The sequence below is a fragment of the Porites lutea genome, chromosome 1, assembly GCF_958299795.1.
Source record: "Porites lutea chromosome 1, jaPorLute2.1, whole genome shotgun sequence".
Classification (NCBI taxonomy): Eukaryota; Metazoa; Cnidaria; class Anthozoa; order Scleractinia; family Poritidae; genus Porites; species Porites lutea.
This window is the reverse complement of record NC_133201.1, coordinates 5,072,399-5,096,899: the sequence shown is the minus strand read 5'-3', so window position 1 is coordinate 5,096,899 and position 24,501 is coordinate 5,072,399. Positions and strand designations below refer to the sequence as shown.

Sequence of the window (24,501 nt, the reverse complement as noted above, 5' to 3'; positions counted from 1 at the left end):
TTTGTAACACCTTGTAACCCTTAGTAACTCCTTGTAACCCCTTGTAACCCCCTGTAACCCCTTGTAACCCTCTGTAACCCCTTGTAACCCACTGTATTCCCATGTCATAAATCGTGAAAATAAATCGTGAAAAAACGATTTTCGACGTTTTATCTAGCAAACAAGCCTTTCTGAACAACAAAAAACATCGGTTTCAATAACCCAAAAAATTGGCATTTTTGCAAAGGGGTTAGTCTATGGTTTTGGTCAAAAATTTGAAACTTTGTGAACGTTTCGTTTTATGCAAAATACACCCAGAAAAAGTATTTGGTGACGTTCTCGTTAGAAAACAAGCCTTTCTAGACAATATAAACATGGATTTAAAAAGAAGGCAAAATTGGCATTTTTGCAAAGGGGATAGTCCATGATTTTGGTTAAAAAGTTGAAGTTTTTTCATCTTTTGTGTTTATCAAAAATAGATCGAGAAAAAGTGTTTGCTGACGTTCTAGATAAAAAAGAAGCCTTTAAAGACTATAAAAACAACCGTGTACGAAAAAAGTAAAATTAGAATTTTTCCAAAAGGGTTAGTCCATCGTTTTGATCAAAAATTTGAGATTTCCTCAACTTTGATTTTTATGCAAAATAGACCAAAAAAAAGTATCTGGGAACGTTCGAGTTAGAAAAAAAATTCTATAATCTTTTGTAACCCCCTGTAACCCCTTGTCAACCCCTGTCACCCCTTGTAACCCCTTGTAACCCTTTGTAACCCCTTGTAACCCCTTGTAACCCCCTGTAACCCCTTGTAACCCCCTGTAACCCCTTATAACCCCCTGTATTCCCATGTCATAAATCGTGAAAATAAATCGTGAAAAAAAGATTTTCGACGTTTTATGTAGCAAACGAGCCTTTCTGAACAACAAAAACATCGGTTTCAAAAACCCACAAAATTGGCATTTTTGCAAAGGGGTTAGTCCATGGCTTTGGTCAAAAATTTGAAACTTTGTAAACGTTTCGTTTTATGCAAAATACACCCAGAAAAAGTATTTGGTGACGTTCTCGTTAGAAAACAAGCCTTTCTAGACAATATAAACATGTATTTAAAAAGAGGGCAAAATTGGCATTTTTGCAAAGGGGATAGTCCATGATTTTGGTCAAAAAGTTGAAGTTTTTACATCTTTTGTGTTTATCAAAAATAGATCGAGAAAAAGTGTTTGCTGACGTTCTAGATAAAAAAGAAGCCTTTAAGTACTATAAAAACAACCGTGTACGAAAAACGTAAAATTAGAATTTTTCCAAAGGGGTTAGTCCATCGTTTTGGTCAAAAATTTGACATTTCCTCAACTTTGATTTTTAAGCAAAATAGTCCAAAAAAAAGTATCTGGGAACGTTCTACTTAGAAAAAAAATTCTATAATCCTTTTTAACCCCCTGTAACCCCTTGTCAACCCCTGTCACCCCTTGTAACCCCTTGTAACCCTTTGTAACCCCTTGTAACCCCTTGTAACCCCTTGTAGCCCCCTCTAACCCCTTGTAACCCCCTGTATCCCCTTGTTACCCACTATATTCCCATGTCATAAATCGTGAAAATAAATCGTGAAAAAACGATTTTCGACAATTTATCTACCAAACAAGCCTTTCTGAACAACAAAAAACATCGGTTTCAATAACCCAAGAAATTGGCATTTTTGGAAAGGGGTTAGTCTATGGTTTTGGTCAAAAATTTGAAAGTTTGTGAACGTTTCGTTTTATGCAAAATACACCCAGAAAAAGTATTTGGTGACCTTCTCGTTAGAAAACAAGCCTTTCTAGACAATATAAACATGGATTTAAAAAGAAGGCAAAATTGGCATTTTTGCAAAGGGGATAGTCCATGATTTTGGTCAAAAAGTTGAAGTTTTTTCATCTTTTGTGTTTATCAAAAATTTATCGAGAAAAAGTGTTTGCTGACGATCTAGATAAAAAAATAAGCCTTTAAAGAGTATAAAAACAACCGTGTACGAAAAACGTAAAATTAGAATTTTTCCAAAGGGGTTAGTCCATCGTTTTGGTCAAAAATTTGAGATTTCCTCAACTTTGATTTTTATGCAAAATAGACCAAAAAAAGGTATGTGGGAACGTTCTAGTGAGAAAAAAAATTCTATATTCCTTTGTAACCCCCTGTAACCCCTTGTCACCCCCTGTCACCCCTTGTAACCCCTTGTAACCCTTTGTCACCCCTTGTAACCCCTTGTAACCCCCTGTAACCCCTTGTAACCCCCTTGTATTCCCATGTCATAAATCGTAAAAATAAATCGTGAAAAAACGATTTTCGACGTTTTATCTAGCAAACGAGCCTTTCTGAACAACAAACACATCGGTTTCAAAAACCCACAAAATTGGCATTTTTGCAAAAGGGTTAGTCCATGGTTTTGGTCAAAAATTTCAAATTTTGTGAACGTTTCGTTTTATGCAAAATACACCCAGAAAAAGTATTTGGTGACGTTCTCGTTGGAAAACAAGCCTTTCTAGACAATATAAACATGGATTTCAAAAGAAGGCAAAATTGGCATTTTTGCAAAGGGGATAGTCCATGATTTTGGTCAAAAAGTTGAAGTTTTTTTATCTTTTGTGTTTATCAAAAATAGATCGAGAAAAAGTGTTTGCTGACGTTCTAGATAAAAAAGAAGCCTTTAAAGACTATAAAAACAATTGTTTAAGAGCGCGGCTTTGTCAATGCAGTTGTCTTCTTAGACCTTAAAATGGCTTTCGACACGGTAAACCATGCTATTTTTCTTTCAAAACTTCACGCGTATGGTATCCGTGATCGTGCTAATGATTGGTCTGTTCTTATTTGAGAAATCGTATGCAAACGTGTCTCGTTAACTGCAACAAGTCATCTGAATCGTACCTTCCCTGTGGTGTCCCGCAGGGAACGATTTTGGAGCCTCTTTTTGTTTTTACTATATATAAATGACCTTCCGAATTGCCTCATGCATTCGCAACCTAGAATGTATGCCGACGACACTAGTATCACCTATGCGAGCAATGATGTCGAAGAAATAGAGCGTCGCGTTAACATAGATTTAGATAGAATTCGTATATGGCTTGAGGCGAACAAACTTACACTAAACAAGACTAAGACAGAATTTTTATTAATTGGGTCTAGGCAAAGACTGTCAACGCTAGAAAGGAATCCCATAATTGAAATTAACCAGTTTCCTATTAAACACGTTTCGACTTCAAAAATCTTTCTTGGGAGTGTCATATTAACAAATCTCTAAGAAGATTACTTCTGGCATAAGTGCGATTAAGCGTATTAGGTATTTTCTCCCTTTTGAGATTCTACTTAACGTATACAGTTCACTGGTACAGCCACACTTTGATTACTGTAATGTTGTATGGGGAAACTGTTCTAAGAACCTATCTTCTAAATTGCAGAAATTGAAAAATCGCGCCGCTCGCGTTCTGATTTTCTCTAATTATGACTGCAGTACTAGTGAATTATTTCAAAATTTAAAGTGGTCGAAATTTGTCCATCAGCGCGCAGTTAGTAAAGCAACAATGATGCATAGCATTGTAAATAACACAGCTCCAGAGTATCTGACTTTGCGTTTTGTTCGTTGCTGCGATTAAACTAGTTATAACCTTAGAGAGAATGAATACAAGCTCGCTTTTCCACAACCACGTACTGAATTTTACAAAAGAAGTCTTTCTAACAGCGGAAGTGTGTTATGGAACAGCTTGACTCTGGAGGTGCGGCAATTGACATCCCCTAGTATGTTTAACGGAAACTTTAGAGTCATAAATTTCGATTGACAAATAACTTAGCTACATTCTGTTTTTAAACACGGCCTCCTTGAAAACCAGGTGTTTTCTTTTCATCTTTATTATTTTAGTTGTTATCTTAGATTTTAGATTAGTTAGGAAGTTACTTTTTCTATGTTTTAATGTAAATGTACCTGAAGGAAATACGGTGTTTAAATAAAGTTACCTTACCTTACCTTACAAGGGGTTACAGGGGGTTACAACGGGTTACAGAGGGTTACAAGAGGTTACAAGGGGTTACAGGTGGTGACAAGGCGATACAGGGGGGTTCAAGAGGTTACAAGGAATAACATGGGGTTACAAGGGGTTACAGAGGGTTACAAGAGGTTACAGGGGGTGCCGAGGTTACAAGGGATAACAGAGGGTTACAAGGGGTTACAAAGGGTTACAGGGCGTTACAGGGGGTTACAAGGAATTACAGGGGGTTACAAAGGGTTACAGGGGATGACAAGGGGTTACAGGCGGTTACAAGAGGTTACAAGGGATTACAGGGGGTTACAAGGGATTACAAAGGGTTACAAGGGGTTAAGGGGGTGACAAGGGGTAACAGAGGGTTACAAGGGGTTACAAGAGGTTACAAGGGGTTACAGGGGTTACAAGAGGTTACAAGGGATTACGGGGTTACAAGAGCTTACAAAGGCTTACAAGGGGATACGGGGGGTTACAAAGGGTTACAAGGGATAACAGGGGGTGACAACGGGTTACAGGTGGTGACAAGTGGTTACAAGGGATTATAGGGGTTAGAAGGGCTTAGGGAGTTAGAAGAGGTTACAAGGGATTACAGTGATTTACAGCGGACTACAGGGGTTACAAATGGTTACAGGGGTCGACAAGGTGTTACAGATGGTTACAAGGGGTTACAGGGGGTTACAAGGGGTTACAGGGGATGACAAGGGGTTACAGGGGGTTACAAGAGATTACAGGGCCCAGTTGTTCGAAGGCCGATTAGCGCTTAACCCAGGGTTGAATTTAACCCTTGTTTCTTTTTCTTGTGTTCAAAAGCATTTTCTCGGATAATTTTCTCTGTCATTTTTAGAGCTTCCAATCATCAAAAATTTTGTAGACAGAAGGAATTAAAACTGAAATGGTTTTAAAGCTTTCAAATCTGAATTCAAATCTCGCACTAACCCTGGGTTAACTGAACCCAGCTTCGAACAACTCGGTCCAGGAGGTTAGAAGGGATTACAGGGGGTTTCAAGGGGTTACAGGGGGTTTCAAAGGGTTACAGGGGATGACAAGGGGTTACAGGGAGTTAGAAGAGGTTACAAGGGATTACAGTGATTTACAGCGGACTACATGTGATTACAGGGGGTTACAAGGGATTACTGCGGGTTATAAGGGGTTACAGGGGGTTACAAGGAATTACAGGAGATGACAAGGGGTTACAGGTGGTTACAGGAGGTTACAGGGGATAAGAAGGGATTACAGGGGGTTGCAAGGGATTACAGGGGGTTACAAAGGGTTACAGGTGGTTACAGGGGATGACAAGTGTTTACAGGGGGTTACAAGGGGTTGCAAGGGATTACAGGGGGTTACAAGGGATTACTGCGGGTTTTAAGAGGTTACAGGGGGTTACAAGGGATGACAGGGGTTACGAGGGATTACAGTTGTTTACAGGGGGTTACAAGGGGTTACACGAGGTTAGAAGAGGTTGCAGGGGTTTACAAGTTGTTACAAGAGATTTCAAGGGGTTACATTGGGTTACAAGGGTTACTGGGGGTTACAAGGGATTACAGGGGATGACAAGGGGTTACAGGGGGTTAAAAGAGGTTAAAGGAGGTTACTGGGGATTACAAGGGATTACGGGGGGTTAGAAATGGTTTCAGGAGGTTAAAAGGGATTACATAGGATGACAAGGGATTACAGGGGGTTACAAGAGGTTAAAGGAGGTTAGAAGAGGTTACAGGGGGTTTCAAGGGATTACAGGGGGTTACAAATGGTTACAGGGGCTTACAAGGGATTACAGGGGATGACAAGGGGTTACAGGGGGTTATAAGAGGTTACAAGGGATTACAAGGGGGTTACAAGGGATTACAGTGATTTTCAGCGGATTACAAGGGGTTAGAGGGGGTTACAAGGGGTGACAGGGGTTACGAGGGATTAGTTGTTTACAGGGGGTTTCAAGGGATTACACGGGGTTACAAGAGGTTTCAGGGGATTACAAGGGATTACATTGGTTTACAGGGGATTAGAAGGGAGTACGGCGGGTTACAAGGGATGACGGGGGGTAACGAGGGATTACATTTGTTTACAAGGGTTTTATAAGGGATTACTGGGGGGCTAGAAGGGGTTACAGCGGTTTACAGGGGGTTGCAAGGGGTTACAAAGGGTTACAGGAGGTTACGTGCATTTTCACAAGAAGGAGTTTTTTCAGACTCGTTTAGAAAGAGAGATGTTTTACAACTCGGAAATAGCTTACAACTGCATTTTTTTTTTTGCTTTTACCACATGCAAACGCTTGCCGGGGGCTTCATGGGCAGTTCCGGTCTGGAAAAGAACAACTACAACATTCAGCAAGAAAAACACTAAAATCTTGTGCCGTTTTTCTGGGGTTCATTACGGTGAATTATTGAATTTGTCAGCAATCAGGTTTCGTCTGTCACCGGTACTTGGTCATAACCGGCTGAGTCGTTCTTTCCCTTTTGACGTGTAAACGGGCCTTAAAAAGACCGTTTACACGAAACTTTTTATCTGCGCCATAGGTCTTGTTATTCGAGACGTTTCATTTTGCTACCGTCGTGTAAACGGACCCTTTTGCTATGTTCACACGGTACTGGACGAACTTTCGCCCGCTTGAAAATTTATGCGTTCCGGTGTTACGTTCATACGTAGCCTGCGAGCAAGTTCTCTTGAGCGCGAACTCAAACTCAAAATTCTGTGAAACTCGACCTTGGAGGAACTCGAACTTGAACTGAAACTAGCAAACTTAAATCCAAATTCGACATCGAACTCAAACTCGGTTTAGTTTGAGCCTAAACTCGAACTCAGACTGGAATTCGAACTTGAACTTAAGAAACTCGAGCTCGAATGCAAACTCAAACTGGAATAAAAATCCGGTCATTGACGTACTTCTCAACGCCTTTCTCATTGCTTCACCATCAGTGCATTTTAATCCTTTAACTTCCAGGATTTGATTATTATTTCTCCTTCCTGACTGCTATACATTTTATTGAATGTTAGCTAAGAGAACTTTGGGCGAAATCAATATAGAATCCTCTGATTGATAAATTTGCGTATTATCCCCATCTGTAGAACAATGTATTGGATATTCTGAGGAGAAGTTACATACCAATCTCTTCTGGGAGTAAGAGGGTGAATAATCCTGGAAATCATTCCCAGCTATGTAATGATTGTCTGCTCTGTTCGTTTTGCTCTCGTTAAAAGAAACCAGTGTTCAAAACAAACGAACTGTTGCCTCTTGATTCAATAATTGGAGCGTGTAATGACGAAATAAAAAACAAACAGGGCGAAGTGATTTCTTACCATTGTTACATTTCACTATGCGGAAGCCCACAAATTTTGAAAGAGAAACTCCCAAATGCGAAGCAACACATTTTCATTGATGGATATATAAAAGGTAAACATGTTTTTTCCCGCAGAATATTCATCGCAGAGAAGGAGAGTCAGGGCATGCGACACCCGAAATCAGCGATGAATTTTCACTGAACAAATATGAAATTCTTTTAAGTCAAAAACTAATTGAGTGATGTGTACAAAATTACCAGTATTTGAAGAATAAAACGCTAGTGAACAAGTATGTAAAGAAAAATAGCTATGGAACTGGAAATAGGTCTGTGAATGCTTCAACAGAGAAACGGAGATGTGAATTAATGAGTACTCCAAGACTTGGTTGCTTTGTTTTAAGCATAACCAGCCCGGGTTATTAGAATTGCATGAAACTGAAAGGTTTTTCTAACTGGTTATTTTTTTATGTACTGATAATTTTTTTGTCGCTCGTATTAAGAGAGAATTTGATTTTAAAAACAACCTGGCAACCAATTTGAATAACAGTTAGCAAAACAAGCCTGCTTGTAATAAGACCACAATTCTTAACGGCAACTGTGTGTTCACTCATTTTTTATGCGACTCTCTTTTAATATAAGTGGAAAGTAAGTAAGGAAAAGAAGATGTTTGAATAGTATACACCACTGCGTTGCTTTTTAAGGAGTAACTCTCTTGTAGGGATTCCAGTATATAAATATAGTTTTCACGCATGAATCTGACCTGTCAAAATTTTGACCAAAATGAGACGAAGCGTTGAACTAAATCAAATGAATTTTTAATTCATTTAATGGCCAATATCTAATCAGGGTTTATCCACAAATGAAGAAATGATTAAGAATGCAATTAAAATGGAAATAGGTGTTGCAAAAATAATCCGCTATTTGTGTTATTTCTCCGGTATGTGCGCGCTTCAGTTGTGCCTTGGTCTCTCTATATCGTTGTAGGCAACGAGGTGCGGTCAGGCGAGACACAATTTCGAGCTTAACGAGTTTACTATTCATACACTTTCATTAAGGTAAACACAGTCTTTGCTATGAAATGTGCTACCTTTTAACCGCTTTGTGATCATCAGGAATAATCCACAGCTCACAGTAATTTATAGCCAATCTGCACAGTTCAACAACACATACCCACGTGACCATTTCAAGTGCACCGCGAGGTCAAAACCGAATGTTTTTAAAGGACGACTGTATCAACAGTTAACTAAACACCACAACAGCCCCGCTCTGTGAGACAAAAACCGATTGACAATCAAACGGTAAGTCATACTAAAAACTGTAGAAACATCCCCATTAAGTTACCTGTATCTCCGCGGTGAAATCTGTCGCAGCAGAGTGAACCTTTGGCAGGTTTGTATATCATAGTTCTATTTTTTCACTCAAAGTGGTTACGGAAGAGGATTAGCTGTGAATCCTTTCCCTTTTGGAACGACATTTTAGAGCAATTGGGCTTCGGTAAAGTTAAACTACGCCTTTACTGGGAAGCCGAGAGAAAGGGAACTTTCAGTGCGACCGAGACTAGTTTAGATTTTCTTTAAAATAAGTGTAAGATTGACTAGCAACTCCCTTGAAACGTTGCCGTGACTTACTGTCGTGCATGTATGAGCACGAGCACTTCGAAATTTAACTAAACAGAGTTTAAAAGGTTGTATAAACAACACGCAGCTACCAAATCCATCTGCTCGTCAGCTTGTGAATTAAAGCTAACGGTCTTGACCTGATGATTACCTCCTTTGATCATGATGAGTCGTTTATAAACGACAGCTCGCTTACGATCGGCAATTAAATGAAAATCAAGTTTTGGAAACCTTTATGGTAATTAGGATAAAATACTCAAAGCATCGACCTTGTTGAGATTTTTTGGAAATAAGCTGTTAAAGTAGAGGACAAGGAAACAGTTTTAAGTTACAGTAATAAACAAAAAAAAATATCCCCGTAAAGAAGGCGTTACAAATTTCGATATGCTTAATTTCCTGCTTGGATTCGAGGCTTGGGGGAATAAAACAAAAGAAATTATCTTGAGGCTCAATAAGTAAAAACAATTATTGGACGAGGTTGAGCGAAATATCGTGATTTGTCTGTGGCAAGCAGATGCAAATAATTGATCTGCGAGACACTGACAAATCACGATATTTTGCGATAACCGAGTTCAATAATTGTTTTATCATTCGATCACCGAATTTGTATTTTTAATGAATATACTCGGGAAGCGAAGCGATCTGCCATTTTCACGCAAAAGCCATCGCAAGAAGGAGAGAAGCACAGTTTCCTTTACGCATGTGCAGAATATTATTTGCAGCCAAACACTTAAGCCAAAAACAGTTGGACGGCATTGCGCATAAGCAGACCATTATTTGTAGGCAGTTATTTGCAGGTCACGTGGTGGGCTCTTGGCCAATGAAACGAAAGAAAAATTTGCTTCGAATGATAATAAATTATTGTAATACATTTCTTTTGTTTTATTCCCTTAAGCCTCGGAGCCAGGCATGAATTTTAATATATCGAAACTGGTCTAAAAGAAATGTTTCCATGGCAAGATTTTTGTTATGGAATTTTTTTTTTACTTTCTGCTTTGACCCAAATATTACTATTTGCCAAAGGAGGAATGTCATTCTTGCAAGAAAGAGGCCTTAAAGGTGAATTGTTGCCATGACAACTTTACAATATGCCTCACATAATTTCGGTGCCAAGTTCACTATCTTAACACCTTTTCCTTTTATTATTTGCCTCCATTCTCAAAGCACAAGTTACTTCATCAATTTTTAGCTTGCGTAATTCAAAGGCACAAACATTTCTAAAACGAGTGAAATCTTGCAAAGAAGAAAAGAAGATCCTTTATTTTGAAACGACTTTCAAAAAATCTTAATTTAATTTTTAATTTATAGTAACGCGATCTCCTAATAAGAGGAATTATAAGGTCTATAAGGAGTACGGTGTATAGCAAGGGGTTATTTTTCTTCAAAGACAGTGTGTATCATGCTTATCAGGTAAGTGGTGAATGGCGAGGCAGTCAGCTAGACGCGAGAAACGGGAGCGGAACCTGACAAAAACAAACCTATCGTTTTTTCTCATCCCTTTTACACTCCTTTGTGTTGAGGTGTAGCCGCTCTCGGCCGACGTGTTGTACGCGTGCCACTCCATTAACTTTGAAGAAACTATATGACGGGTACACTGATAAGACATTCAAAAAATCATCTTTAATCGATTATAATCATCATCAGCATCACTGTTCAAACTTAGACCCTCCTCTTGCAGTCCTGCTTTGGAACTTATAAAACCAGACGAGAATCTAAATGGAGCCTTTTTTTACATTTCAGTGTCAAGACCAAAATGAAGACTTTAAAGTCAGTGATTTGCGACTGGTTCAAATTCATGCTGTCCATTCCAAGAGCTAAACCTATGACCATGACACAAAAGTTTACGATGTGGTCTTCACTAATCTTCTACTGCGCTGGAGGTTTCATCTTACTCGCCTGGGTTCAGCTTTGGAAGATAATTTTCCGTATTGACTTCCAGGGCCGCACTGAAGGTTATATTCGTCTTGCTCTTCTGGGGGTATTTATTCTCGGCTTTCAGATCGTAATCATGGCACGATCCAGCGACCAGAGCCCTAGAAATGGAACCATTTTGGGGACCGTATTTGGACGGCTTGTGTACGTGAATGGGGTCCTGCTTATGATGATCGTAAGAGACATGGTTCCACTCTCATTTGCTCTGACATTTATTATCCTCGATTCATCATTGGCGCTTATTACCTTGGTGATATGGGTCCGCGAGACGGAGGGAGCATCTGTGATCCTTTTCTTTCAAGAGGCCTTCTTGCCGATCTTAAAGTTGCGTGGAGTTACCTCAGGATATTCGATGGCAGCAGTCTTTTTCATTGGAATTACCACAATGTTCTTCTGGCTTGTTTTCACCATCACGCCGGACACTGCCCAGAATATTTTCCACCTTGATCACTTCCAAGGGCATTCAGGCGGGTTCTTAGCGTGCGTGTTTTTTACCTTGTCCCTTCATGGTTGGTGTCACGTGACAAATACCAGTTGTGTCAATCACCCATTTGTGTCAGGTGCCATATTTTACCGAATTGCGTTAAGTGCACCGGTGCTTTTAGTTTTGTATTTGGTTGATCAAATTGAGCGCAATCTTTTTATTGTGCTCTTGAGTTTTGACATTGGATTGTCGATAGTTGTTTATTTATTTGCGGTTTTCTCTAAGAGGGAGGTCATGTCGCCAGCTGTAAACAACGAACCCACTCAAGGAACAATGCTCGACAGCAATTGAAACACAGCAAAGAGTGTTGTGTTCGAGAATACTAAATTAATGAAAGCTAATGAGCGATGATGAACTACCCGTTTGCTGGTTTGAACGTGACGTCACGAAGGCCATGTTCAGGATGCCAAGAACAAAAGCATTTCTCTCCTCTGGGAACTTAACATCTATTTTCATGTAAAGTTTTCAACAAAAAGTTTCTGTTGTATTGTCATTCAACATGGCCGCCTTGTCGCTTGGTTACAAACCAAGAGTTCTAGCAAAACATGGCAGCGAAAATCATCCTCGACAAAGCAAGTAATACACGTTCGTTTTATATACTCTTGAGATCTTAAAATGGCGGCAATAACAAAGAAAAATAGCAAAGGAAAACGGAATAATTATTTTAACTACTGTCGACTCTCTCATTGCGACCACCCCCCGTAAGTGTATTCGTTTTGTTTCTCAGTCAAATACTTTAAAAAACTCTCTCGAAAACGACCTTTATTTAACAATGCATTTGAAATATGCAGAAATGCTATAAATTGTTGTCCAGAAACATATGAAACTTGGAGACAATACCCCTTTTACTGCCTTACAATACATAATATCTAGTGTCACTATGATCAGTGCAGAGCACTCATTTTTTATAACCAACATCAGCAAAAACCTCGTTTTGGATGTTCATACTAACCCTTGACAGAGTTACTCTCACAAAAAAGTAACATTTTGGGGAAAATCCACTGCTAATTTTGCTGTTTACCTGCCACTCTTAAAAGATCATTTTTTTTTTCCTTTTGCTAAAAAGTTAGCCAGCCACTATTCCATGAAAAAGAAAGACAATAGAGTGGGCAACAAAACTGCTTATAAGAAGAAAGGTAAAAATGAAAGTGAACGAAAGAGAAAGATCGAAATAGATTCGAAAACAAAATGGCTTGTGCGCATGCACGAAAAATCCGATTGGATTAGTCGGAAAATACAGTTGACTCTCGATAACTAGAACCTTCGCTAACTCGAACCTCGCGCTACCTCGAACCAAAATCGATTTCCTTTGGATTTCCTTTATATATTTACCGTAATTTTACTAGCCTGCTACCGCTTGGAAGTAGTGGGCACAAGAAAAAGCGGGCGCGCGCGAGGGAGACACGCGATGGGGTGTCTCGCGTGTTTCCTTCTCGCGCGCCCGTATTTTCTTGTGCCTACTTCTTCCAAGCGCCTGCTACGCAGGCTATAATTTTACCCTCGGTAACTCGAACGCTCGATAATTCGAACCTCCCGCTAACTCGAAGTAATTTTTGTTTCCCCTTAGATCATTTCCATATAATTTTACCCTCGATAACTCGAACCATGTTTTGAACGCTTAAAAAGTCGGGGAAAAAAGTGTACTGTCTTCTAGGGGTGATGAATGGTCCATTAAAATTTTTAACTGCTCGCTAAATTTTACCTTTGCTCGATTTGCTCGCAAAATTTAAACGAGTGCTCGCTTGCTCGTGCTCCCCAATTTTTGCGTTGCTCGCAAGTTCGCAAAGCAAATTTTTTATTTCTGCTCGTGCTCGCAAAAAAATGACAGTGCTCGGCATGCTCGCGAATGCTCGCAAAGACCATTCGTCACCCCTTCTTCTGAAACATTGATTTTGAATTTCCCATTGACGTGTTGTAGGTATATAGTTTACTAGTGAAGGCTGATGTTGTTGTCACAAATCTCGGTGAAGCAGCTTTAAAAGACATGCTCTATTTAGGCTTTGTTTTTTACGTTACATTCTGATTTATAATCTAGAAGTATCTTTTCAATTTTCACTTAACATTTCTACAATTAAATGTGATAAAAGTGTTCACTGTACAGTAAAAACTGTTTTTTCCCTTACTTCCGGGTATTTGCTTCGAGCTCCCTATATTCCTCCCCACAGTGGTGGAGGAGGAGCGTTGCGTGACGACACTAAAAACGGCTGTGTAGCAGACCACCGATAACTCAAACTTTTTCCGATTTCCCTTGAAGGTTTCAGTTAGCGGGAGTCGACTGTATGCTCTTTTTGTTGCCAAACTCATTTTTAGCCATTCTTATGCTAATAAGCCAAAAACCAGTCCAAAGAAGAGGAAGTGGTGAGAAATGCGTTTATTTCGCTACTCAGGAGCCGACCCGGGGGGGGGGGGGGGCACTTGGGTATTTTTCAGGTGGGTATCTGCCGCCCGGGACTCCAAATTGGCACCCCTTTCTAGAAAAAATTTCCCCTAAAATTGATACCCCGTTCTAGAAATAGGCCAATTTTTTAATACCCCGTTCTAGAATTCGCCCTAAAACTAACACCCCGTTCTAGAAATGGGCCAATTTTTTATACTCCGTTCAAGGGTGCAACAAGAGTACAACGGTTTGCTTGTTAACGCACTGAACCGTATTTTTAAAAGCAATCTGTCCTTGAATGCTTTCAAATGGCTGCATACAAAAGTGGAGAGCTTTTGTGCGTTCGAAATATTATACCCCGTTCTAGAAACCGCGTCTAAAATGGATACCCCGTTCTAAACCAGGAGCTTCAAAATCACGACCCCTTTGGGCGGCACATACCCGTATAGGTAATGTATGGGAGTACCTCCCCCCCCCCCCCCCCCCGGGGGAGCCGATTACTTAAGTAATCGGCTCCTGCGCTACTTGCTTGCCGTCACGCGTCACGCGGTCAACCAAAGCAAGCTTCGTACCCAGGCCAGTTCGCGCCGTCCGAATATGAACTTTGCAACTTTGCATGTTTTCAAGGCTACATCAGCGACGCACTGTGAGACAAAAACTAATTGACAATCAAACGGTAAGTCATACTGAGAACTTTAAACATCCCCATTTAGTTACATGTATCTCTGCGCCGAAGTGTGAACCTTTGGTAGTTATAATCCTTTCTTATTAGTTGCGTTCCATATCTCTACTGAAAGTGGTTACAACAAAGCGGATTTACTGTGCATCCTTTCCTGTCATTTTAAACGACTCCTTGCAGTGGTTTGTTAAATTCACTTGGCCGATTTACTAGGTGAACATTCTTTCTAGGGCTTTGTTTACAAAGCGACTTTTACTAAGTAAACGTGACAACTGTTTTCACTGTGAACTTTTGCCCGCCTAACTCAGAGGAGCACGCCATATTAATCAAGATGGCGGGGAACGAGGCGCTTGTATACCTCTCTTGTGATCATTCTCGCGGTAATTTTGCGAAGGAGAAGGAGTTTTATTCAGTGAATGAGGTTTACGTCTCGCTCCTTGTAGAGGGAGACGGATGAGGCATAAATGGTTGTGGAACCGCGAGGGGGGCAGGGAGGGGCACCCCCTTTTTTAGCATAGGTATGTGCCGCCCCATCGGGTAGGGTTTTTGCGCCGTTTTGGTCTGAAAACAGGTATACACTTTGACCATTTTGGTCTGGAATCAGGCATGGTTTTCAAGGTAACTACGGGAGTGTATGAACGTATTTATTGTTTCAATTCCAAGTAAGAAAGAAAGAGAAATATGCGATTTCGAAATGGATTTGAAGAATTTTTTTGTGTGCGCTCTAATCTAGGTGATGATAACATAATTTCTGCCCAAAGGCCAGGTCTGAAAACAGGTATGGATTTTAGAGGTCTGGTGTGGAAAATTACATTTTTTGGTCTGAAATAAGGTCAGGATTTGGAGAACTGGGTGGCACACCTCCACCAAGAATTCCCAGGTGTACCAACCCCCCCTCTTCCCACCCCTGGGAGTGGAACTACTTGTGATATGTTGTAATGCGGTGAATAGTTTTGCACACCGGCTCTCTGAAAAAGATAAGGACCTGGCTGGGGAACCGGAAAATCCAATGAGGTCAGTGGGATTGTAAATCAAAACAAGTGATTGTTGGAATTGTTTACCTTGTTGAAATTCTCTAGCTCAACCATGAGACGATTGTGTGGAAAATAATATTACCAGATTATTTGGCAGGCGTCTGTCACTACGCGCGACCCAGTTGGCTGTGGTATTTTTCAGGACAAGTTACACTATCTCGCAAGGTGGTATAACTCTGCCTGAATTTCTGGTTGTAAAGGAGATAAAATCCCTTATTTTTGCTTGTGAAAACAGCTTGCATTCTTAACTAGCTTAAACAAGACAAGATGTTGTTATTTAGCAGGCCTTGCATTAGGTTTTATCCAACCATGGTACTTGGTTTCCAAAGTTAAAGGGTTCTTTTAATGCCTTGGTCAAGGGAAGACTCGTTACATTATTGAATATGTTGTGTATGATGACAAAATTCCGGTCCACATTCTTTAAAATATAATTTATAAAGAATAAAATGATACAAAAAACTTAAGAATGCAGCTCCTCGAAGCTCCAGCTTTAATTTTATTCAAATTGTCAAAAATGCATTAATACTGACTTGCCTGTGAGAACAATTAAAATTGCTACATGATGTGTGTAAGGTCAAACCTCTTTAATACGGGCACTAAAGGGAGAGAACCAACTGTCTGCTTTACAGCAGTGTCCGTATTATAAAGGTTGGGAATGTATGATTTTTGGCATTACTGGGACCAAACCAACTGTCTGTAAAAGAGAGGTGTCCAGAAGAAGAAGAGAAGAAAATACCCTTAAATTATTACAATACTAAACAAAAAAACATCTCTGGAGAGAAGGCGTTACCATAATTGAAAGTTAGCACCAATTTTGTGCCTCAAGAAAGGAACATGAGGTACATTTTGATGTTTCCATAACAAAATTTTGTTTTGGAAAAATTTTTGTTTCACTTTCTGCTTTGAATAAATTTAGTACTATTTGTCAAAGGAGGAGTGTCATTCTTGCAAGAAAGAGGCCTGGATTGGAAGCTAAATTTTTGCCATAGCAACTTTAAAATAATTTATGCCTCACATAATTTCGGTGCCCACTGTCAATTCCCAGAGAAATTCTTCATTTTATTATTTGCCTCCATTCTCAAAGAATTTATGTCATCTATTTTTAACTTGCGTAATACAAAAGCACAACTATTTCTAAAAATAGTGAAGATCTTGCAAAGGAGAAAAAGCCTTTCAAAAGATCACACAATGTAATTTAATTTTTTCTTCATATTAACACAATCTCCTAATAAGAAGAATTATAAGGGCTATAAGGAGAGCAGTAGTAGTAGATAACTATCTACTACTTATGGTGCATAGCAAGAAGTTCTTAATTTTCTTCAATGATAGTGTGTATCACGCATATCAGGTGATCAGTGAATTGCGAGGCAGTCGCATGAGACACGAGAAAGAAGAGCACAGCCCCTCACGGCCTGTGTGTTGTAAATGTGCCACTCCTTTAGCTTTGAACATTGAAGAAAAAATATGATGAGAACAATAAGGCATGAAAAATAATCTTTAATTTTTAAGCATCAATGTTCAAACTTAGGCCCTCGTTGATTTCCTGCTTTGGAATTTTTAAAACTAGACGAAAGTCTAAATGGAACCTTCTTTACATTTCAGCTTAAAGACAAAAATGAAGACTTTTAAGTCAGTGATTTGTGACTGGTTCAAATTCATGCTCTCTATTCCAAGAGCTAAACCTATGACCATGATACAAAAGTTTACGATGTGGTCTTCACTAATCTTCTACTGCGCTGGAGGTTTCATCTTACTCGTCTGGGTTCAGCTCTGGAAGATAATTTTCCGTATTGACTTCCAGGGCCGCACTGAAAGTTATATTCGACTTACTCTTCTGGGGGTATTTATTATTGGCTTTCATCTCGTTATCACAGCACGATCCAGTGACCAAAGCCCTAGAAATGGAACCATTTTGGGGGCTATATTTGGACGGCTTGTGTACGTGAATGGGGTCCTGCTTATGATGGTCGTAAGAGACATGGTTCCACTCTCATTTGCTCTGACATTTATAGTCCTCGACTCATCTTTGGCGCTCATTACCTTGGTGATATGGGTCCGCGAGACAGATGAAGCATCTGTGATGCTTTTCTTTCAGGAGGTCTTCTTGCCAATACTAAAGTTGCGTGGGGTTACTTCAGGATATTCAATAGCAGCAGTCTTTTTCGTTGGAATTTTCACAATGTTTTTCTGGCTTGTTTTCACCATCAGGCCAGACGTAGCCCAGAATATTTTCCACCTTGATCAGTTCCAAGGGCATTCAGGCGGGTTCTTAGCATGCGTGTTTTTTACCTTGTTTATTCATGGTTGGGAGCATGTGACAAATGCCAGTTGTGTCAATCACCCATTTGTTTCCTGTGCTATATTTTACAGAATTGTATTGAATACACCGGCGCTTATAATTTTGTATTTAGTTGATCAAATTGAGTGCAATCTTTTTATTGTGCTCTTGAGTTTTGACATCAGTTTGTCAGGCATTGTTTCTTTATTTGCAGTTTTTTCCAAGAAGGAAGTTGTGAGTAAACAACGAACCCAGTGAAGGAACAATGCTCATTAGCAATAGGCCATTTTAAAAAATAATGCATAATACTCTTTGTTGTTCCTTCTAAATGTTGCATTAAGCACTGTTTTCAATTCCTCTTGGACCTTACAATATTATTGACCACTCCAGAAAATACCATAACACACCATAATGCTCTTTGTTTGTCACCCCAAAATTTTTCATAAGCATTGTCTTCAGTCTCTCTTGGGAGTTAAAATGGCCCAAGAGAAACTGAAAACAATGCTTTTGCAAAATTTTGGGGTGACAGACAAAGAGCATTATGGTATGTTATGGTATTTTCTGGAGTGGTCAATTGCCTTGAGAGAAATTTAAATTGAAAGCAATGCTTACACAAAATTTTGGAAGGACGAGTATTATGGTAATTTTTTTAAAATGGCTTATTAAGTATAGCGAAGAAAATGGTAAATCTACTCAGCAAAACATGCAGTAAACATGATCCTTGGCAAAACAAGTACTCCCACTGCATATGCTCTTGAGATATATAAATGAAAACAATGAAAGGGGAGGAGAGGTGAATGGTGGATATATACCTTTATGCTTTGCGTCTCAGTATATACCCACCACCATCCGCTGACCCTGAGGGGGATAGTTGTTTTAGTATCCACCAAATCAGTTGGATAAAAGTAAAAAAAGTAACTTTTGGTAAATTAAAAACATCCCTTAGTAGGAACTTTGTTTACAATGTACAAGCATTTCGGGGATTTTGTTTAGTGCATGTTTACAATTTTCTTGCAAATTCAGCATGAAAATAATTTTCTACCTACCAGTAAACACCCACAAGCCAAAGTTCGTCGCTTTGTTTTTATTTGTTTGTGCGACTGCTTCATTTATCACTCAAATTTTGTCTTCCAAAAAATGTTTCAAAATGAGAAACCATCTTGGCTCATGTCAAGAATATTATTCCAAGTTACGGTGCCAACCAGAAAGTGCGAAAATTGCTTTTCACTGATTTGGTAAATACTAATGAGAAATATTTTTAATGGCATCCGAATTGGTGGCCCCTGAAAAGCAATTTTATTAATTTAATAAGTACATGGTTGTAGTTAAATTTTTTTCTCAGGTAGTTTTTGTTTTTCTTTTGTTTTTGGGTATGTTGATGTATGCTAATGAAGTTGAAACAAAGAAAAAATAAAAATTACCTGAGTTAAAAAAGGAACTACAACATGTACATTAGCAACACACCAGTAAGAACCTATATTGCTGCAAATAGATCATAAAGATGGGGACAATAGACATATGAAGCAAATAGATCATAAAGCTCCTGGCTTCTATATGGGCTTTCTTGTCAATATTACCACTTTAAACATTATTTTGTAAAATAATTTATTTATAATAGTGTCTATTGTCTTTACTTTATTCTAAATTTCTTGTGTATTGTCAATGTAGTTTTATGTGGTTTATGGCAAAATGAATGACTGAATGAACGAACCTAGTGGGAGGGGGGAGGGTACTGTACTTCCTAGTAATGGGCTAATGGGGATGTGGTGCTGGATGTGGTTGCACTTTCAGGACTGGATTGACTATTATGGGGTTGCATTTTCATTAGAGTTGCTAGAATGGGAGGGCACATTCTGGGGATTTGGGGGATCAGGGAATTCAGGTAGGTAGGGATTTAAAAAATGGAAAGATTTTTACTTCATTTAGGTTAACCCATTATGTCAATTCATTTCAGGATGACTTCTTTAAAAGGCTTTAATTATAAGGTAGACGCATAAATAGGAAGTTACTAAGTTGGGATCGTGAAAATTATATTTTCCCAAAAGTGACCAAGGTGGGTTCTATATTTGGTCACAGAATAGACTATAATGGGGAGGCCAGCGGCACACACCCAGCAAAAATTAACCCAAGTACCCCCTCTTGGGGGGGTGAATGAATGACTATTTACCAGTAAGAGCCTTAAGAGAAAAATTCGCCATACTAACAGTTAATAATTAGTTTCAGAAACATGTTTTTTTTTTCTAAAGCGTGTAAAATATACAATGTGTACCCTTGGGAAAGGGGAACAAAATGAACGGTTTTTGTCTCTATCAGAGTCAGGATTGGAAGGCCGTAGGGGTACACCCTACCCCCATTTTCATTCATTTAAGGAATACGCTAAACACCAAAGTCTATTAGAAACAATGTCGTTTCCTTCTTTAGGAAATAAGAACCTACAATGAACCTAAATAGCCAAGATTTGTCCTATATTTTAGTTACCATCTGCAGAAGAACTTTAGAAAATGCTCTTTCTTAACCACTATAGTCAACAGGTGTAAGAATAAAGAGCCAATAAAATATTGCCAAATTTACGTTTTGGAGTAGTTCACTTAGCCCACGGGCAAGCTCTGCGGGGCGCTCTGGCAGGGGGAGGGGAGAGAAAAGGAAGGAGAGCTTGCAACTACGTCTCTGGAATTTGAATGCATTATCTGCATTGAAGGTTGATGTGAAATGCTGATTCGCGTTGATTGGTGGAAATCTGACTGCTCAGTCAACAGGGAGTCACAGGGGAATTGGAAGTGGAATTCAAATTCCAGAATTCAAGTTCTACTGATAAATACTGGAATCCAGTACCTGGAATCCGGAATCCACAGAGTGGAATCCAGAATCCATGACTGTCCTGGATTCCCTTTCATAGGTTCGACTCCTTTTGTGAGAACAACCCCTTAAAAGTTTCTTTCTTATAGCTTCAGTTTTCTACTCCTCCCCCTCCCCACCCCACTCGCTTGCCCATTATACAATAATGAATACAATGCTGGCTATGATTAATCATTCCAGTGATGTATTAGCCTGTGAATGAGCTCTCCAGGGTTCTGTGGCTGAGGGGCAGGAAAAGGAAGGAGAGAATGCAAATACGTCTCTGGAATTTGAATTCCATCTCCAATTCCCCTCTGGCTCCCTGTCGACTGAGCTGTCAGATTTCTCCCTATCAGCGAGAAGCGGAAACAAGCGCGAATGTAAAGAAACATGGAAAACGACGTCCTGAGGGAAATGATGTCATTATTAATGTCATCTCTGCCAATCAGCATTTCGCATTGACTTTTTCGATACAGAGAAGTTGCTATCTCTCCTTTCTTTCTCCTGCCCCGCCGCCAGAGCGCCCCGGAGAGCTTGCTTGCAGGCTAGTGATGTATAAGTTAAAATACACACAGAGATGTAAAGTTTTTCCTGTTTTGTCCAACATGTCGCACCGCAGTTTTAAAAGTGACGAGAGTTACGAGAACATTGAGCAAGAGAGGGAGCAAAAAAAGTTAGGAAAAAAAAGGAGGGCCGAGACGGAGAAAGTCTTGTTGACTAAAATATCCTTTTTGTCTTGGGCCGGTCATGTGTTTCGATTTGGTCCTGTAATGCCAATGATAGTTTGACTTGTATATAAAAATGAAGGGACAATTTATTAAGCTAGGAGATCACAAACAGTAATACTGAAAACATATATGCAATAATTATCCTTTCTTTTTGAGCCTGCAAACAGGAATGATCCTGATGAGGGCAAAATTATCGGATATAAAAATAAGTCCGAATTCTAATTCTTTGTGTAAAATTCTAATTTGCTATGTATACTGAGTTTTGTTTGATTGACAGGCTGTTGTCTTTTAAGTATAAATTGTACATCATATCTCTTCAAAGAGCATATTCGACCATCAGTTCCTGAAAACCCCCCCAACAGTGACTACAAAGTCATAAAATAATCTCAACAACTCAGTTTATTTCTGTATGTGGAAACCACTACACTAAAAAATATAATCTTCCCATAAATTAAGCTTTTATATTTACATGTACAGAAAATTAATTTAAAATAAACTGCAGCTCCAAAGATACAAATGCTTGACATGCCCAAGCTCCTTTAATAGGTAAATTTAACTTAATACACCTCTCTATGTTCATGATGTTCTTGTATGCATCAGTGGAAGAGGTGGGGCCTAGTCTCGAAAAATTTTTTTTCAGCCCTTTTGGCCTCAGTTTGGTCTAAAAATAAGGGGGGGGGGGGGCCAGGCCCCCCGGCCCCTCCCCTGGATCTGCCACTGTACATGCTTGCATTGTTTGCTTTTAGATAATAATCATCCTAAAACCATTAATTAATTTTTCATATTCTCAGTTCTGTCCTTAAACTACAGTGTTAATATCAGGGTACGGCGTGTCAATGCCTACACTGTCTACAATTAACAGAAAAAATCATTTAAACTTAGAATGATTTATTTCCAAGGTCATTAATTAAATTTCTTTCTTTCTTTTCATTTCTGTCTCTGCATCGTCTTTATTGTTTTGCATTATAAGCTGTATTTTACTTTTTTTGTATGGCAAATAACTGAGTAAATATTGAGTAAAATAAATTGACGCAAGAGGAAATCTTTGTTTAACAGGAGCCCATGTTGTGAGGGTCCCCAATAGTTTTTTCGGGATCCTGGATTTTTCTTATTTGAGGCTCGGGATTCGGGATTCGGGATTGAAAGCATGGGCGGGAGGTGGGAAGCCAAAAATAACCCTTGGGATTACGGGATTGCACGAAATTTTAGGTCGGGATTACGGGACTGAAGAACCCTATTGGGGACCCTCTGTTGTTAAAACTATTTAATGCAATGGTACTTATAACTAAAGGAGAATTCCCCGACTTGAAATGACATATACACCTGCTAACCTCACGTCTCCTTTATCTTTGTGTTGATCTAGTAATATAATGCTTATATGGAGGAAAATTGTCCCGAGAAAGTAAGTCGCTCTCCCAGCGGAGTCAAAACTTTAGCGAGCGTTTGTGTGAGGAAAAAATTTACCCCCTTTTTCCAAGCCGAGAGCTGACAACAGCGCTGGCGCATGCTCTGAGTTGACCCGGCTGGGCTAGCCAAGGGCTAGCCAAATAGTTTCAGTGTGGAGAAACGTTTTCCGGCCAGGAGGATAACTATAACATCGGAAAAGGATGCCCCGGCTATGATAGTATTTTAGTGTCGTCACGCAACGCTCCTCCCTACGAAATAGCTTTGCGTGACGACACTAAAAATGGCTGTGTAGCAGACTACGGCTAGGTAGGTTACCATTCTAGCTGACCAAACCGTTTTAAACGAATCGCCAATTTTTGAAGGAAATGTGGAAAAATTTAAATTAACGATTTAGAGGTAGCTCATCCACTCAGTGGTCCTTTGTCTACAAGATTCCTGATCGAGTATGGAATTTGGAAATGTTGGGTTTTGGAGGAGAGGGAAAAAAATGGGGTACTCGGAGGAAAACCTCCCGGAACAAAGAGCAAAGGAGAGAACCAATATCAAACTTAAACCATACATGGCGTCGACGCCAGGACTCGAACCCATTGGTGGGAGGTGAGTACTCTCACCACTGCGTCATCCTTGCTCCAATAAAGTTGGCTCGCCCCGGGTAGGTGGGTTAGGCTAGTGACACTTTAATCCGGGACAAGCCTTCTCCAAGTAAACGGGACTTAAGACTGCGAGCAGTCTCTCTTTTGCTGGAATATCTGTAAGCGAGAGTATTTGAGCAGCGAAGTCGCGCGAGTTGCGAGGGCACTCGTATTCGCGCCTTTGCAACTCGCGCGACTTCGCTGCTTAAATGCTTTCGCTTACAGATTTTCCAGCAAAAGAGAGACTGCTCGCAGTCTAACGGGACCTTAGAGTTGACCGTTGGATGACATATGTAACAACTTTATTCTTTTTCCTCGTGAGTAAGTTGCGTTCGTTCCTCGCTCTCGTTAGAAATTTTTCTTTTTGAGAACGTCACCAATATTAAAATGAGAATTGATAAACAGATATCAAAACCTATCAACGTGAGGCAAAGATTGAGTTCAATTAGGTTAACAAAACGCAATATTAAGAGCACTGGTACACTTAACGCAACTCGATAAAATATGGTTGCCGGTACAAATGGATGATTGGCAGAACTAGCATTTGTCACGTGATACCAGCCATGGACGGACAATGTAAAAAACACGGCTGCCAAGTATCCGGAGGAATGCGCCTGGAACTGATCTAATTGAAGCTTTTCTTGAGCGATGTCTGGCCTAATGACGAATATTAGCCAGAAAAACAACTGGAAAATTCCAACAGAGAATACGGCCGCAATGGGACCTCCCAATGTCAGACCACGGAACTTCAAAATCGGTGAGAAGACTTCTCGGAAGAAAAGGCTCATCGAAGCTCCTTCAGTCTCGCGGCACCATATCACGAGGGTGATCAGAGGAAGCAGCGTATCCAGGGCCGTGAATACCAGAGCAAATGAAAGCGGTAACATGTTCCTTAGGACGAGCATTATAAGGATCCCATTGACGTATAAAAGCCTTGAAATTACGGACCCTAAAATGGTGACGTTGTGACTGTCTTGAAAGTTAGAACGCGCTGCGATGACAATTATGAAGCCGATAATAAACACCCCGAGTCCAATCACTCGAAGGTACCCCTCAGTGCGACCCTGGAATTCCAGCTGGAGAAGGAATTTCCACAACTGTGGACACACAAGCAAACTGAAACCTCCAACGCAATAGGCGAGCAATGAAGACCACTTGGTAAATTTTTGTGCGGCGCTCATTGGCTGGGTTTGTGGAATGGACAACATGAAGGTAAACCAGTCGCAAACTACAGCTTTGGCAGTCCTCATCTT

At 39.8% G+C, this 24,501-nt stretch overlaps 3 protein-coding genes across 3 annotated transcripts; 2 read left to right on the top strand and 1 right to left on the bottom strand.

The window, feature by feature from the left end:
- The first annotated feature begins 8,245 nt into the window (after positions 1-8,245).
- Positions 8,246-12,274, top strand: LOC140934459 (uncharacterized). Its single transcript, XM_073384082.1, has 2 exons — positions 8,246-8,544; positions 10,603-12,274. Exon 2 carries the CDS (start codon positions 10,616-10,618, stop codon positions 11,567-11,569), a length of 954 nt encoding a protein of 317 aa, XP_073240183.1. The 5' UTR covers positions 8,246-8,544; positions 10,603-10,615; the 3' UTR covers positions 11,570-12,274.
- Positions 12,275-14,252: 1,978 nt separating this feature from the next.
- Positions 14,253-17,940, top strand: LOC140934451 (uncharacterized). The gene is made up of 2 exons (XM_073384078.1): positions 14,253-14,331; positions 16,971-17,940. The coding sequence occupies exon 2, from the start codon at positions 16,984-16,986 to the stop codon at positions 17,902-17,904; it is 921 nt and encodes a 306-aa protein (XP_073240179.1). The 5' UTR covers positions 14,253-14,331; positions 16,971-16,983; the 3' UTR covers positions 17,905-17,940.
- Positions 17,941-23,532: 5,592 nt separating this feature from the next.
- Positions 23,533-24,501, bottom strand: LOC140934440 (uncharacterized). The gene has a single exon (XM_073384067.1). It carries the CDS (start codon positions 24,496-24,498, stop codon positions 23,551-23,553), a length of 948 nt encoding a protein of 315 aa, XP_073240168.1. The 5' UTR covers positions 24,499-24,501; the 3' UTR covers positions 23,533-23,550.

Excerpts from the sequence above, each read along its gene's own strand:
- LOC140934459 (XM_073384082.1), top strand. The coding sequence starts at position 10,616 with ATGAAGACTTTAAAGTCAGTGATTTGCGACTGGTTCAAATTCATGCTG.
- LOC140934451 (XM_073384078.1), top strand. The coding sequence starts at position 16,984 with ATGAAGACTTTTAAGTCAGTGATTTGTGACTGGTTCAAATTCATGCTC.
- LOC140934440 (XM_073384067.1), bottom strand. The coding sequence starts at position 24,498 with ATGAGGACTGCCAAAGCTGTAGTTTGCGACTGGTTTACCTTCATGTTG.